Source organism: Oncorhynchus mykiss, chromosome 28, assembly GCF_013265735.2.
Source record: "Oncorhynchus mykiss isolate Arlee chromosome 28, USDA_OmykA_1.1, whole genome shotgun sequence".
Classification (NCBI taxonomy): domain Eukaryota; kingdom Metazoa; phylum Chordata; class Actinopteri; order Salmoniformes; family Salmonidae; genus Oncorhynchus; species Oncorhynchus mykiss.
Window position 1 is genome coordinate 1,877,640 of NC_048592.1, and position 14,259 is coordinate 1,891,898.

General features: G+C 44.5%; 1 protein-coding gene across 8 annotated transcripts in view; it reads left to right on the forward strand.

Annotated features, from left to right (window-relative positions):
- Positions 1-14,259, forward strand: part of LOC110508334 (supervillin) — a 69,873-nt gene that overhangs the window by 29,125 nt on the left and 26,489 nt on the right. For 5 of the 8 annotated variants that reach the window (XM_036966661.1, XM_036966664.1, XM_036966662.1 and 2 more), the window contains 9 exons: positions 3,868-5,088; positions 5,574-5,753; positions 6,474-6,511; positions 6,890-6,954; positions 7,187-7,320; positions 7,642-7,737; positions 12,109-12,276; positions 12,657-12,810; positions 13,357-13,422. In XM_036966661.1, the coding sequence (XP_036822556.1) occupies positions 3,868-5,088; positions 5,574-5,753; positions 6,474-6,511; positions 6,890-6,954; positions 7,187-7,320; positions 7,642-7,737; positions 12,109-12,276; positions 12,657-12,810; positions 13,357-13,422 (2,122 nt within the window). The remainder of the gene's footprint in view (positions 1-3,867; positions 5,089-5,573; positions 5,754-6,473; positions 6,512-6,889; positions 6,955-7,186; positions 7,321-7,641; positions 7,738-12,108; positions 12,277-12,656; positions 12,811-13,356; positions 13,423-14,259) is intronic. The other 3 variants (XM_036966666.1, XM_036966667.1, XM_036966665.1) reach the window with 2 other exon arrangements.

Genomic DNA, 14,259 nt, shown 5'->3' on the forward strand with positions numbered 1-14,259 from the left:
GAGGTGCTGGGGGTGTCCTATTGAGGGTTGATGGTGGAGGTGCTGGGGGTGTCCTATTGAGGGTTGATGGTGGAGGTGCTGGGGGTGTCCTATTGAGGGTTGATGGTGGAGGTGCTGGGGGTGTCCTATTGAGGGTTGATGGTGGAGGTGCTGGGGATGTCCTATTGAGGGTTGATGGTGGAGGTGCTGGGGGTGTCCTATTGAGGGTTGATGGTGGAGGTGCCTGGGGTGTCCTACTGAGGACAAAGGTACCTATTGGGGAGGGGATTCTTCATGGAGGCACATTCAGTCATAATTTTGTTAAATATATTATTATACATTTATTTATTTATTTCTTATTTTTTTCGATTATTGTAACTGTTTACTGTGATTATGGATATGCACTCACTTTTTCGCCCAGAGTACACATTTTTGATTTATTATTTGTATTATTATTTTATTATTACTACTGTACCTACATTATTAAAAACGAAAAAAGAAAAGTGTAAAGAAAATGTAGGAAAAGCCATAAGAGGGAAAAGCACGATGGGATGGATAGAGAGAACAGTAGAGGGCTCTGAAAACTATTATTGCTTAAATAACCACTTCCTTTTGTGACGAGAGTCTAATACTGCAGAAATTACTAGTGCCCCCCCCCCCCCCCCCCCCCCCCCCGTGATCAAACCGACATGAAAAATGTCATGAAATGTCGCCTAATGTGATCAGAAAGTCGCAGCAATGAAGAATTGAGTGTGTGCTCGTTCACGCGAAGGGGGAAGGGGGAATTCTGTCAGGGGGGAGCTTTTCGGCACAACGCCGGCCAGCAGCAGAGAAATCCTCTCCACACCTGCAGAGCCACTGGGGATGTTAAACACCATTTTGGCCACTCTTGCCAGGCTGGGCAAGAGTGTTTTTTGTTTTTTTTATTTTCTATAGGTAGGCCTAATGGTTTTTAGGCAAAATAACTCAATCAAAACAGAAAGCTCCTTGAACGTGGGAACATGCCAGACCTATAGGGCCAAAGTCAATTATGGCCTGTTAAATAGGTAATAGAACAAAAATGTAATAAACTTTAAGAGATCATATTTTGATTTATTTATAAATAGTTTGCTACAATGACAGTTATCTACCCAACTCGTTGCTTTCTTTTAGCATGTGCACATAATAAGTAGGTTACACCATCATGCTTTTGGGATACGTGTCTTATCAGATTCCACAATGATTCTTTAGTTGTGGACATTACATCACAACACTCCTTCTCTTGCTCTTGGTCCTCATCTTTGTAAGTCACCTTGATTTTGCACCTGTGTTTTATTAGCTTCTTAAGGAAAATATTTTGCAGACTCCATGACAGTAGCTAAAGCAAGGGGCTATAGCAGCACACAAGTAGACTACAAATGCATGCTGGGCCGGGCGTGCCCTGAGCTAGTGAAGTCAGCACTACTGGAGCGCTACTGGAACGAAATTGGGTGGGCGAGAAGACCAACGCTCCAGCCTTTGGGAATCTTGCTCCAAGCTCTAGTCAAATTGGGCACGCTCTGCTCCTCGCTCCACTCCAGCTCTGCTCCGCTCACAGACTCTGTAGCCCCCACACACACCCACTGGCAAATATTTTCAGCTGGCAGGCAGATGCTGGAATAAGTTTCTGAGTGACAGAGTGAGAGCTTTGCATAAATGCTTTGTTGCGATTTTTGTAGCACCCCCCAAAAAAATGCCTGGAATGTGAAATATCATTATTCACCAGTTCCCATGCTTTTAAAATAACGGTTCTGTTCCGGAACCGTATAGATAGATTACTTTTGTTTTCGGTTCGGGTAATGTACCTCAAATAATTACATTTTCGGTTCTGTTCCCTGAACCCTCAGGGGAATTCTCTGTATGTACTATGTTGTACATATTTATCTATGTACATATATTCAATTCATAATGACAGTGTGACACAGTTCAAGCAGATTCTACCTATGTCTGAAATGGCACCCTATTCCCTATAAAGTGTACTATTTTAGACCAAGACCAAAGGGCTCTGGTCAAAAGTAATGCACTATATTGGGAATAGGGTGCCATAGGGTGCCATTATGTGTGCCCTGAGTTTGATAGGCAGAGGAGTTGGGCTGTATGTGAGTGAGTACTGAGTATTGTAGGTGTTGGGGTGTGAACATTAGTCAGAGGCTCGGTCTAACTCAGCCTTTGTGGCCGTGTCCACTGAGTCAGAAAATGCCAGCTGAGTAAGTATGTCTGCACTCATATAGGTTGCCCACTCACTGAGACACAGTCAAAATTACAGTGAAATTACCTGAAGTCTGAAAACAAACCCTTATTATTCATGTTGACAAGAGTCAGCTGGATATTGGGGAATTGTGAATTGCTGCTTTCGGCATTTCAGCTAATCAGATTGCGCATTTCTCCTAACCCGTTTTCTATGACAAATCATGTTTTATTTAAGATTACAATTAGTGCCTTAACTTTCTGTCTAGACACGTAGGCTACACAGTGGATATCACTAGAGTGACTGTGTAGGGTTGTCTAGGCTTGGCCGGTCTTACGACCGTGAGGAAAGTGTTCGCTAGGCTAGTGGGGTGTATTTTTGGAGCGGAGTTTGTCCCAGATCCTCTGCATGACTAGCCAGCTGAAGGCAGGGCTGTAGTGTGAGAGGTGCTGGGCCCATGGCCAGGCCAGCCTTACTTTGAGGAGTATGGACAGGTGAGTGTGGGTCTACCGAGCACACCCCACTGAGGCCCTGCACCAAGCCAGTAGAAACATGGTCTGGGTTGTGTTCCAAATGGTGTCCTATTCCCTACATACTGTAATGCACACATTTTGACCGGAGCCCTATATGAGCCCTGGTCAAAAGTAGTGGACTATATAGGGAATAGGGTGGCATTTTGGACACACACCTCGGGTGGATTGTAAAACTTGGCTGTTCCCTTGTATTTATTAGCAAACAATGCTATCTGGTTCATTTCATAGCCTCTCTGTTTGACAGACACAGCAGTTAATTTACAAAGAGGTTCTAGCTATGTTTAACTTTCCAACAGGTATATAAGTGGAAATCACTCCACCAAACATAGGATCTGCAGTGCAGCCTGTGTGGCCTAGCCTGATCCCAGATCTGTTTGTGCTTTTGCCAACTCCATTGCTGTCATTGTCGTTGCCCAACATGAGTGACAAGGACTTGGCATGGTAGCACAAACAGATTGGCACTCAGGTTACGTGTGACCTTGTCTGCCTAGTAACAATAAGTGAAGTGTTAGATCACAATGGAGATGTGCTGTTGTCTCTATGGAGCGTGTTTATACTGTTTAAACTCCTTCCATGCCATGTCAAATGAAGCGTCAGCCCGTCAATTAGGGGTGGCTTAGTGGTGTACAAGGAGATTAGCGTGTGCTGCGTCATAAATGGCACCCTATTGCCTATTTGGTGCATTACTTTTGACCAGAGGCCTGCCATTTGGGACGCAACCTGACATGACCTTTGGCTGCTAAGAGCAAGGGGTCATAGATAAAAATAGTTTAGGCTCGCTCACATTTTGGCATAGAGAAATTTGAGTCAGCTAGATATGATATAGCAAGGATTAGTCTTGAACCACAACATGGAACATACATTTACATATTAGTTATTTAAGCATACACTTTTGTCCAGAGGGACTTGACATTTATAGTCGACTTGGTGTGCATTTCAATCTGCATCCCAAATGGCACCCTATTCCCGAAATAGTGCACTACTTTTGACCAGGCACTATATTTTGGACACAGTTTTAATGACATATTTCAAATCACTACGTCATCAGTTTGACAAGGGCACTGTGGTACTATATTTGGGTCTCTCATTGATTGTCTTCAATTGGAAAATGAGTGCTATGGTTCGTTAATCGGTTCTTCCCCCTTTAAGAATCAGAGTAAGAGAGAGAGTATCGAAAGACGAGAGCGGCGTCCAAAGGGCCCCTGCAGAGCGGGGTCCAGCTCCAGAGCCCCCAGTGAAGAGACACCGAGATCGTGCTCACACCACCACAGCTCACTACATGCCCCAACGTGGCCACAGCTCTGACCCTGCCACCTACAAAAGGACTGGCCCCTCCTCTCAGCCCTCCCAACCTGCCTTCGCCCACGTCCCATACCCCCACGCCTCAGCACCACGCACACACACATCAGGCCCCGCCATGGGCCACCAGGGTACCCATCAGGGGAGTCACCAGGCGACCCACATGGACCCTCAGCCTTACCTAGCCATGCCGGCCCCTGTGACCACCAAGCTCCCTGGAGCCCCTGTGGTGGAGGTGGATACTCCAAGGAGGAGGGTGAGCACTGACCACATCTACACGACCCAGAGGGAGACCCACAGGGAGGGCAGGCAGGCGCTGAGAGAGGAGGTTCACACCGAGGGGCTGCTGAAGAGCCGGAAGGCCGTGCTGCCCTCAGAGATCCGCCGCAGGGAGAAGAGTGTGGATGACCCCCAGAGAGGGGAGCCCCACCTGGGGCCAGTCAGCCGCCAGGACGACTCCACCACCTCAACCGCCATGGAGTATGAGAGCTATAAGTCTGGAGGGAGGAGAACGAGTCGGGCGGACTCGGAGGAGTGGGAGACTAGGCCCAGGGAGCAGCAGCAGCACTGGTCCAGCCACAGCCAGGACACAAAGGAGACAGGTCCAGTCAGTCGCATGGAGACCTCCCACTCCCAGCCCAGCCAGCAGCAACAGGCTCCTGAGCCTCTCCAGCAGCATCCGCACCCCCAGAGTCAGCAGGACCTCCAAGGTCAACACGGCCTGCAGGACCAGCAGCAGGGTGACTCGGCCGTCTACCTCCAGAAGGGTGCCTACCTCCCTCAGGCCAGACACAGGAGCATGGAGCCAGCCGGGCAGGCTGGGCCCCCCAAGCTCAAAGTCCGCACGCGCTCCATGTCCGACATCGGCGTAAGTCAGCGGTCGGCTGCCTATAGGAGCATGGAGAGGGCAGCCGCCAGCAGAGAGGCTACCATGGCAGCCCACCTGGCCAGGGAGGGACGGGTGGCAGTGGGGGTACTGCCCAATGGGGAGGTGGGGACCTTGGATACCAGGGTCTCCGTGGCCCAGCTCCGACACTCATATCTGGAGAACGCCAACAGGAAGCCGGAGCTGTAGGTGGAACAGCATGTTTAATCTCTTTAATCAGTTTGCTTTGTCTAACACTAATATAGACTCTCATCCTAACATGAGGCTTGAGATGTTTCTGCTTGTGTGTTTTTTGAGTGCAGTATATTGAATAATCAAACGTGATATCAAGAGATCTTCCAAGCAAGTATGGGGGGATAACTTATTATTTGTTTAGCCAGCTGCTTGGACATATTCTGTTATTGTCAGCCTGTTGGGCCAACTTGATGGGGTTTGTTGCTGCATGTTGTGCTGTGTGTGGGTTCGGACACAATTGGGCTGGTGACAAAATCCCTCATTTTGGGGACAATTAATTTTTGCGGTGTGATCGTCTTGTGCGTGACTTCACCTCTAACCTGGATGTCTGGATTGCTGTGGAAGAAAACTGACCTTGCCGTTCGTTCTCTCACTATTATCCTCATTTTCTGTTGCCTTCGTCGCTCTCTCCATCCCAACACGTGACCCTACAAAGGGAGCCAACTAAAGTAGAGCTTACTGCCATGGAAGTAGATCCGGCTGCTGGGAGCGCTGATCGGGAGCGTGGCACAGCACGGAGGCCGCGGCGCTACATCACCCCTGGAGACATCCGCAAGTCCTCTGAGAGATTTAGGACGCAGCCCATAACCACTGCAGAGCGGCTAGAGTCTGATAGGTGAGAGGTTTAGGATGCAGCCCATAACCTCTGCAGAGCGACTAGAGTCTGATAGGTGAGAGGTTTAGGATGCAGCCCATAACCACTGCAGAGCGGCTAGAGTCTGATATCTGAGAGGTTTAGGACTCTGCCCATAACCTTTGAAGAGCGGCTGGAGTCTGATAGGTGAGAGGTTTAGGACTCTGCCCATAACCTCTGCAGAGCGGCTAGAGTCTGATATCTGAGAGGTTTAGGACTCTGCCCATAACCTCTGAAGAGCGGCTGGAGTCTGATAGGTGAGAGGTTTAGGACGCAGCCCATAACCACTGCAGAGCGGCTAGAGTCTGATATCTGAGAGGTTTAGGACTCTGCCCATAACCTCTGCCGAGCGGCTGGAGTCTGATAGGTGAGAGGTTTAGGACTCTGCCCATAACCTCTGCAGAGCGGCTAGAGTCTGATAGGTGAGAAGTTTAGGACAGTCCGTAACCTCTGCAGAGTCTGATAGGTATTGAAGGCCCTGAGGGACAGGTCTCTCAGAAAAGGTACACAGAATACATTTGCTAAGATCACCAGTGGGTGCACTGTGGACATTGGCTTTTCTTTCTTCCCCTGGAGTTTGTGGGATACATGGTGCAGACCATGGGGATTTTATGCTCTCAATAAATGTGTCTCTTGTGCCGTATAGCAAAAGACCATTCTTGAGTCTATTTGGATCAATGTCTTGTTTGTTTTCTCCCTCAGGTCTCGTCTGAGTCCAACCGAGCTACAGAACCCAGAAGGCAAGTATCAGTGGAGATGATTTGCTTTATTTAGTTACCAACACCACTCTTAGTTGAATAACTATTCATTAGCCATAATGCTCACCATCTGACAACACAATGGATGGATGTGTCTGAGTGATTTGTTGAGGTTAACAAAGATTAGAATGGTGTTGAACAAAGAATAAACCTCCTCTAGATTCATTTACTGTGTCTGGCAGGGTGATTTTAGGTTACATGTGTTTGAGGTCAAGGAAATACATTCACACCAGGGTTGGGGTCAATTTGTAAATTCTGAAATGAATAAAATTCAACCCATGAATTGCACTCCTCAGTGGGTTTACCTTAGTATTGTGGATGTGTTGTGGACTGACAATTGTTCGCCCTTCCCTTTTTCAGCTGACGAAGAGAAGCTTGATGAGAGAGCTAAGATGAGTGTGGCTGCTAAGAGGTCACTATTTAGGGTACAGTATCTGCCTTGTGTGTAGTTGTTTACATTGAGGGCCGGTTTCCCACATATTAAGCCTAGTCCTGAACTAAAAAGATTTCAATTGACATTCTCCATTGAGCATGCTTTCAGTCCAGACTTAATCTGTGTCGGGAACCGTCGCAAATAGTATATTCCCATGGTTTGATGCATGTTGTTGATGAGCAGAGATTTACTATAAGCATGTGTCTCTTCGTTCCACTCCACAGGAGCTGGAGAAGACCACAGATAGCGTCCCCAAACCGCGGTCCCGTAACCCTGCCGTGGAGAGGCGCCTGAGACGAGTCCAGGACCGTGCGCGCACACAGCCTATCACCAATGAGGAAGTGGACATCGCTCACACGTACGTCTGACACTCTCTGATCATTACTAAGTGCTGCCTTGCCGTCATTTAGTTTACAATGGAAGGGTAAAAAAATGACAACTCTTGGCCAAAGCAAAGATATTCTTTCCAATCTCTCTTCTTGTGATGTTCTTGTTTGACTCTTTTCCCCTGTCTACTTCTTTTTTTTTCTCTGATTCTCTTGTCTGCTGCTTTGTGACTTCTCTCGCTTTTATCTCTCTTTCTCTCTCTCTCTCGCTATCTCTCTCTCTATCTCTCTGTGACTCCTTTCCCTATGTGACTGTCCCTGTCTATGTGGGACACCTTTCTGCACGTATAAAGTGTCTCTGCTCTGTCCTCACAATCGGTGACGGTCCACACCACAGTAGCACGTATCCCCAGCCCCACTGTAGTCAGCACCACCATGACCAGTTACAGGTGTGTGTGTGTGTGTGTGTGCTTGACATGGGATTACCATGGGTTTACCTAATTGATATACAAGTAAACCTTGCATGCCTCCTCTCTTCTCTTACTCCATGCAAGACTGATGTTTTTCATCTTCCATTTAGCTTTGCATTTTCTTGAGTGGCAATGCATGGATATAAGTTATTATTGATTCATTCATAGTGTTTCAAAAAATTGCAGTACATTTCTAAAATCCTAGTTGATTCCGGATGTCCTTCTTATTCCGTGATTCAAAGAATCTTCCAACTGGGATTCCTGGAAAACATGGGAATCTGGGGATATTTACCATCATTTTGAAACTTCATTAATTCTTCTGATAGTTAACCCACTGTTCCTAGGCCGTCATTGAAAATAAGAATTTGTTCTTAACTGACTTGCCTAGTTAAATAAAGGTAAAATAAAGAAAATCTGTAGTTGTTGTCTAGAGCTACAGGTGGAATGTACTAGGCAAGCAGACATCTGCTCTACAGTGCCCTCTGCTGTTTATAGTGTTCATAGTGCCCACTCACATGCTGCTTGCTTGTTTTCTTGGAATAGCTGTGTGAAGTTGAACCTTATAGGGGGAATAAACTTGTTTTAACACAATAGATTCTTTAGTACATTTCAACTCCGCAAGCATTAGGGGAGAGTGGGGTAAGTTGAGCCCTTTTTTACATTCAGCATCACTACATCCAGGGAAATATAGTTTTCTTTCTAACAAAGAACTCTACATATATTTCAGGATTTTGTGTATCCCTGAAAATAATCAGAATTAATGTAAACATAACCATTTTTATTTTAAAATAAGTTATCTCTTGGCACAACTTACCCCTAGTATGTGCAGGGTATGTTGAGCCACCTTGGGGTAAGTGGGTGATGGTGCTGGTTAGGTCAAAGTTTTCATGGAAGGGGGGTTTGGTATATTGTATATCTTAAATAATATGTATGCTATATTCAGATATAGATTTGTCTGTTAAATATTACTTACCCTTCCATTTATTGACCAGTTGTCTGGGACATGGATGCTGTTTCCGAAGTGACAATTTGTAGGCACGTTCTTTGCATTTGAGGTCCATGCAACTGGTCCGCAAAATTCTTGATTAGCAAGCTCGGAATCCGTGTCATCAGATAAGACCTTGTATGCCTCTGATACTCTATCAAAGCCTCTCATTCGTACAGGTACATGTTTGTGTTCTTTTTTTTTGTCATTGTAACTCTTCAGTATCATTCAGTCTATTTTTTTTCATCCACAACTTCCTTGGCTGCTTTCTCATGAACCTCAAGGGGAGCTAGACCTCTGCCTGTTTTACATTTGTATACACGGGGCATGATGATGTCTGCTCTGTAACAATACAAACGGCTATCTTGAGTTCATAACCATGACACACGGCAAATTACTATGCGTACTGGTCCCGATTCAGACGTTTTGATTTGAGCACTAGTTGGTATTCAGACTTAGGAAATCTATAATTTTTTTTACGTTTTGATTTAAGCACTAGTTGGTATTCAGACTTAGGAAATCTATAATTTTTTTACACGTTTTGATTTAAGCACTAGTTGGTATTCAGACTTAGGAAATCTATAATTTTTTTACACGTTTTGTTTTAAGCACTAGTTGGTATTCAGACTTAGGAAATCTATAATTTTTTTACACGTTTTGTTTTAAGCACTAGTTGGTATTCAGACTTAGGAAATCTATAATTTTTTTACACGTTTTGATTTAAGCACTAGTTGGTATTCAGACTTAGCGTATGCAGGTGCGTAATGGGTTTTGCAGGAGTGGCTCCCTTGCGCACACTAAATAAATACAATTAAACTACTGAAAACCCTCCCACTTGCTAGCCAACCGATTTTCTTGTGGAGTTTTTATTCAATAGGGTTTTCAGTACATTTATGTAAAGCCTTCCCTTTAAATATGGTGTACCATTAATTTAAAAACAAATCTCGACAGTCTCAGTAGAATATACTGTTTATCGAGAGACATGTTCAGAATAGGGATCAATGAAAGAAAGCCATCTAAATACCTGCATATTCGTCTCCTTTTCAGCACCAATTGGTAGATAAAAAAATATTCTGATCTTTATTTAGGGTATGGGAAGTATTTATGAACCATACATAAACAGAGTTGGACAGCCTTTGCACACAAAATATATAAAACATACAGTGGTTTCATGTATCCTGAAAGTTGCCATATTAAAATGGTTCAATCCATGACATGTTGGAAGGTGAGAAGTGAACAATAGGGTTTGAGCAATAGTCCTATAAGTCTACCCTAATCTTCACTAATCACAGAACTGTGATGACAAAAGGTCCTGTTTGTCGTGAAACGTGCGCCAGGCGCCAGGTTTAACCTGCTAGGTATGATCTGCGTTCCATAATGATTCAAATAAGCTACACGTCCCAAGTTATTGCACAACTTGTAATACTTTATCCTAATCTGATCCACTATTTGTAGCGACCATCAGAACCAACCACACAGATGTGACAGTGGAAAGAAAGGTCAACTAACGATGTAATGGTATGATGCGAAATGTAGGCTACAAATTGAAGGAAACTAACAGTCATTTCACCCAAGTGACAGTTATGTATGTGGCTACCAATAGTGGCTAGTATTCATATGAGAGAAATGGTTCAAAATAACTGAAAAGTTCGGGCAGACTTGAAAAGAGGCCAAAATACCTGTCAAGTTGACATGCTTTTCCGTTTGCTGAAATATGACTGCTTTCACAATTACATCCAGCGATCATAAGGTAAACTAGGTCTAAAACATTTGTCGTTTATATTTACAATCCATTTATCCAAACGGATTAGCTCTTATCAATTTATAAATTACAATGCATGGAGATCATTCTATCGGAAAAATGAATTCAAATTACATTTAAAAAAAATTATCTAAATAAATACTTTTTCCATGTGGTTTCTTCCTTCACAGACTCCTTCACAGGTTGTCACTAATTAACATGGTCACAAAGTCATAAACCCTGCCTGCTTCTACAATTTGTCCTCTTAAAATCAAATTTTAAGCCTAACCCACACATTAACCATAACCTTAACCACACTGCTAACCTTATGCTTAATGCTAGCTTTAAATTACGACCGAAAAGCACATTATTGTTTTCATGACTTTTTACAATAGCCAATTTTGACTTTGTGTTTGGGCTATCTAGTGGAAACAATGAAATGATGACATCTTCCTAAATATTTGGTCACATGATTTGTTTTGTGTATGGTTTCCTAGAAAGAAAGGGTACCCCACTCTCCCCTACTGCTTTCAGTGTTGTTTGTACTCTTTAAGGGATAGTTCACCTAAATTACAAAATGGCATATTGGTATTCCTTGTAAACAGTCCGTGGACGAGATAAGACAGCAATCCATGCTGTCTTTGGTTTTGGTTATATTTTTGGTTTTGTTTACCTAGCCATGTCATTTTGTAATGCGGGTGAGAACTATCCCTTTAAGTTCCTATGTTGAAATGTGTCACACGTCTTCTAAAGCTATGACTGAGGGAGAAAAGGTCAAAGGTAAAGCCAGTTAAAGCTCAGTGTGTCAGGTTCACGTGTCGGGCGAGCGCGTAGCACCCGGTTTGTTTACCGACTGAGGTTAAACTTAACATGCTGAGAGAACCAACCGTCCATATCCTCTAGTACAGATGGCCGACTGCATGAGCACCATGATTATCTCAGTGCAGGCCTCACACATCTACTTATAACTCCTGTTGCCACCCAATGGCTACATCTTGATTCTCCACCCTTCTCCAAAGTATGCACTTGCCAATGCTTACTACCCTTATCCACCATCCTGAGTGCTCCACTCTCCAATGCTTTTAAATCCATGACAGGGAGTGTACAATTGCACTCTTTCAGAGAAGGGTGGAGAATCGGGCTGCAGCGTTTCGGTATCATGTTCTGATCAGGAATATCAATGACTGAACTTGATGCTATTCACAGGATACTGTACATGCTTTATGAAGATGAGTGTTAGTTTGATCATAAGTATCACCAGGGCTTAAGCATTATTGTGTTCATGTAGTTGAGCTCAGTGCAAGCTTCTGATTCGTCTGACTATTAACAATGTAGTATTGCCACTTCACAGAATGTGTTTTGATTACCTAATTGATCATCTAGCATGTTGACATGCTCTTGCTAGATACTGTCCGTCAATTGTACAGTATGGTACATTATAATACAGTGTCATATATGGCCCTACAGCTGTTAACTCATAGCAGCACAATCTGCACTCATCCCCTGTGTGTGTGTGTCTGTGTGTGTGTCTGTGTGTGTGTCTGTGTGTGTGTGTCTGTGTGTGTGTCTGTGTGTGTGTGTCTGTGTCTGTGTCTGTGTGTCTGTGTGTGCTTCCTCCTCCCAGCCTGCAGGAGGCATCGCAGCATGGCTCTATGGTGCGGAGCATTGGAGAGCAGGACGGGGAGAAAGAAAGGGAGAGGGAGGCCCAGCCCAAAGGAGATGGAGCAGGGCCTGGGCCTGACGAGATAATGGAGGACCTGGGTCCAGATGAGCCCGACCTTTCAACTCTCAGGTAAAAAGAGAGAATGTGCTCAACTCTTATCCTCTTATGTAAACACATTAAAGGGTGTTTGGAAGCAAAAATAGATCACATTGAAAAAAATAGCAAAAAGCCAGCATTCACTTCATAAGTTGTAATTGAAGCTTGGTTTTAATTCTCTTTGAACTCATGGCAACATGTCTTAAATTGTACAACTTGATTTGAGATGGGTCCACACCCTGAAAGAAGTCTATGGGCCAGGAGTAACTGTAATCCATGTTTCTTTAAATAGCCACTAAAAACTTCAGCTAACTTGACTTACCGCTAGCTAACATTCAATGGAAGTGATGGGGACATAGACCCTAGTGACAGACCACACACTGACATCCAGTATGTTACCTTTCCCCTCACAGCCTTGCAGAGAAGATGGCCCTGTTCAACCAGCTGTCCAAGCAGCCCTCAAAGCCTGCTGCAGAGGGGGCTGGGGCCTCCAGGGGCGACACCCGTCAGCGCAGAGCCAACAGCCGCTTCCAGACCCAGCCTATTACCCAGGGAGAGGTGGATCAGGTATAGAGTCCTGCCCCTCTCTCAACCCAGATAGACAATGGACATGTTTCACTTATCCACCCTTGTCCAGAAGTGTGCACATGGATTTTAAAGCATAGGGATGATTTAAGCAGTGGCTGGAGGGAGGTTCCGCCATTGTTAAATCCATGTGAGATAGTGTGCAAGTGCACACCTAGGGATAACGGTGGAGGATCGAGACCACAACATGTTGGGCTTCCTTTCTCTTGCTTTTCAAAACTGTAGCCTCTAAGTGTCAAGCCTTACACCGAGGGCCAGTTTCCCTGACCCAAATTAAGCCTCGTCCTGGACTAAAACACCACCAATGGAGATTCTCCATATTTTTGGAAACTAGTTTCTCTTTGCCCTGATACAACTACAGGTTGATCATTCCGTGTAAACACTAAAGAACTTACACAATCACGCCCTTAGTAAGTGATCCAAGTCTCAAGAAAATATTCAAGAAAAGCAGCCTAATATTGAACTGAAACATTCATGTGAACTAGTATAAAACAATCCTCTAAGTGAAGTAATGCTGTGCCCGTACAGGAGATAGATCCTATGGTTACCTCTCTTCCTCCTCCACCTCCTCCTCCGTTGACTAAGAGAGAACAAGTAGGAGCCTGCCTAGCAACCTGCCTAAACATTGCCGCTGACTGGTAGTGCCCTGCTCATAGTATCCTAAAAGCTTGTGTGCGTTCGTTTGGCGAGCCTTGATGCCCATTAACAGTATGGCTTGGTGTTTACGGCTAGGTTAATGAAGATGTTGAAATGCTCAGCCCTCACAGAGTCCACGTTTTTCATTCAGGCATTCACTTTGAAGATGTGACGTAACCACACAGTGCGTCATTCATATAGTCATTTAAGGACTACAGTAGCCGTGACATTATGCTGCTACGTTGTGCTTGCTTACAGAAGACTTTGGCATGGAAGCACCGTAGTGTTTAGTGACTACAACGATATTCTGCCACAAGATGCTTTAGTATCGTGTTAGCAAGAGAGTTCTGCTCTTCTAAAATGCTTATCCAGTGGCTGAATAAGTATGCATGAACACTTCAGTAATACTATTTCTAGGAATGTATTCGACTCCGATGCATGCAAGGTTGGTTCTTGTGCAAATGCTGTCGTGTCTTGAAAATCGAGTGTACAGTGAAGGTGAATACATTCAGATTTGGATGGAATGTTATCGGTTTAATTAATGTTGATTAGGTCGATGGAGGGCGTCACATTTCGACCCATCGTCAAAGATGGTAGGGAAGTTGTGTTCATGCATGCGGCTTGGTTCTAAGGTTGCACTGAAGGTGAAGGTCATTTTAAGAATGGGAAAGGGTAAGTGCTCACTTTCAGGTGAACATCACAGAAGAGAATCACTCCTAAAAAGCAGGATGAATTATAATGCATAACATTTTAATGCTATGATTATGCACTACTAAAGAAAATGACCTATTACAG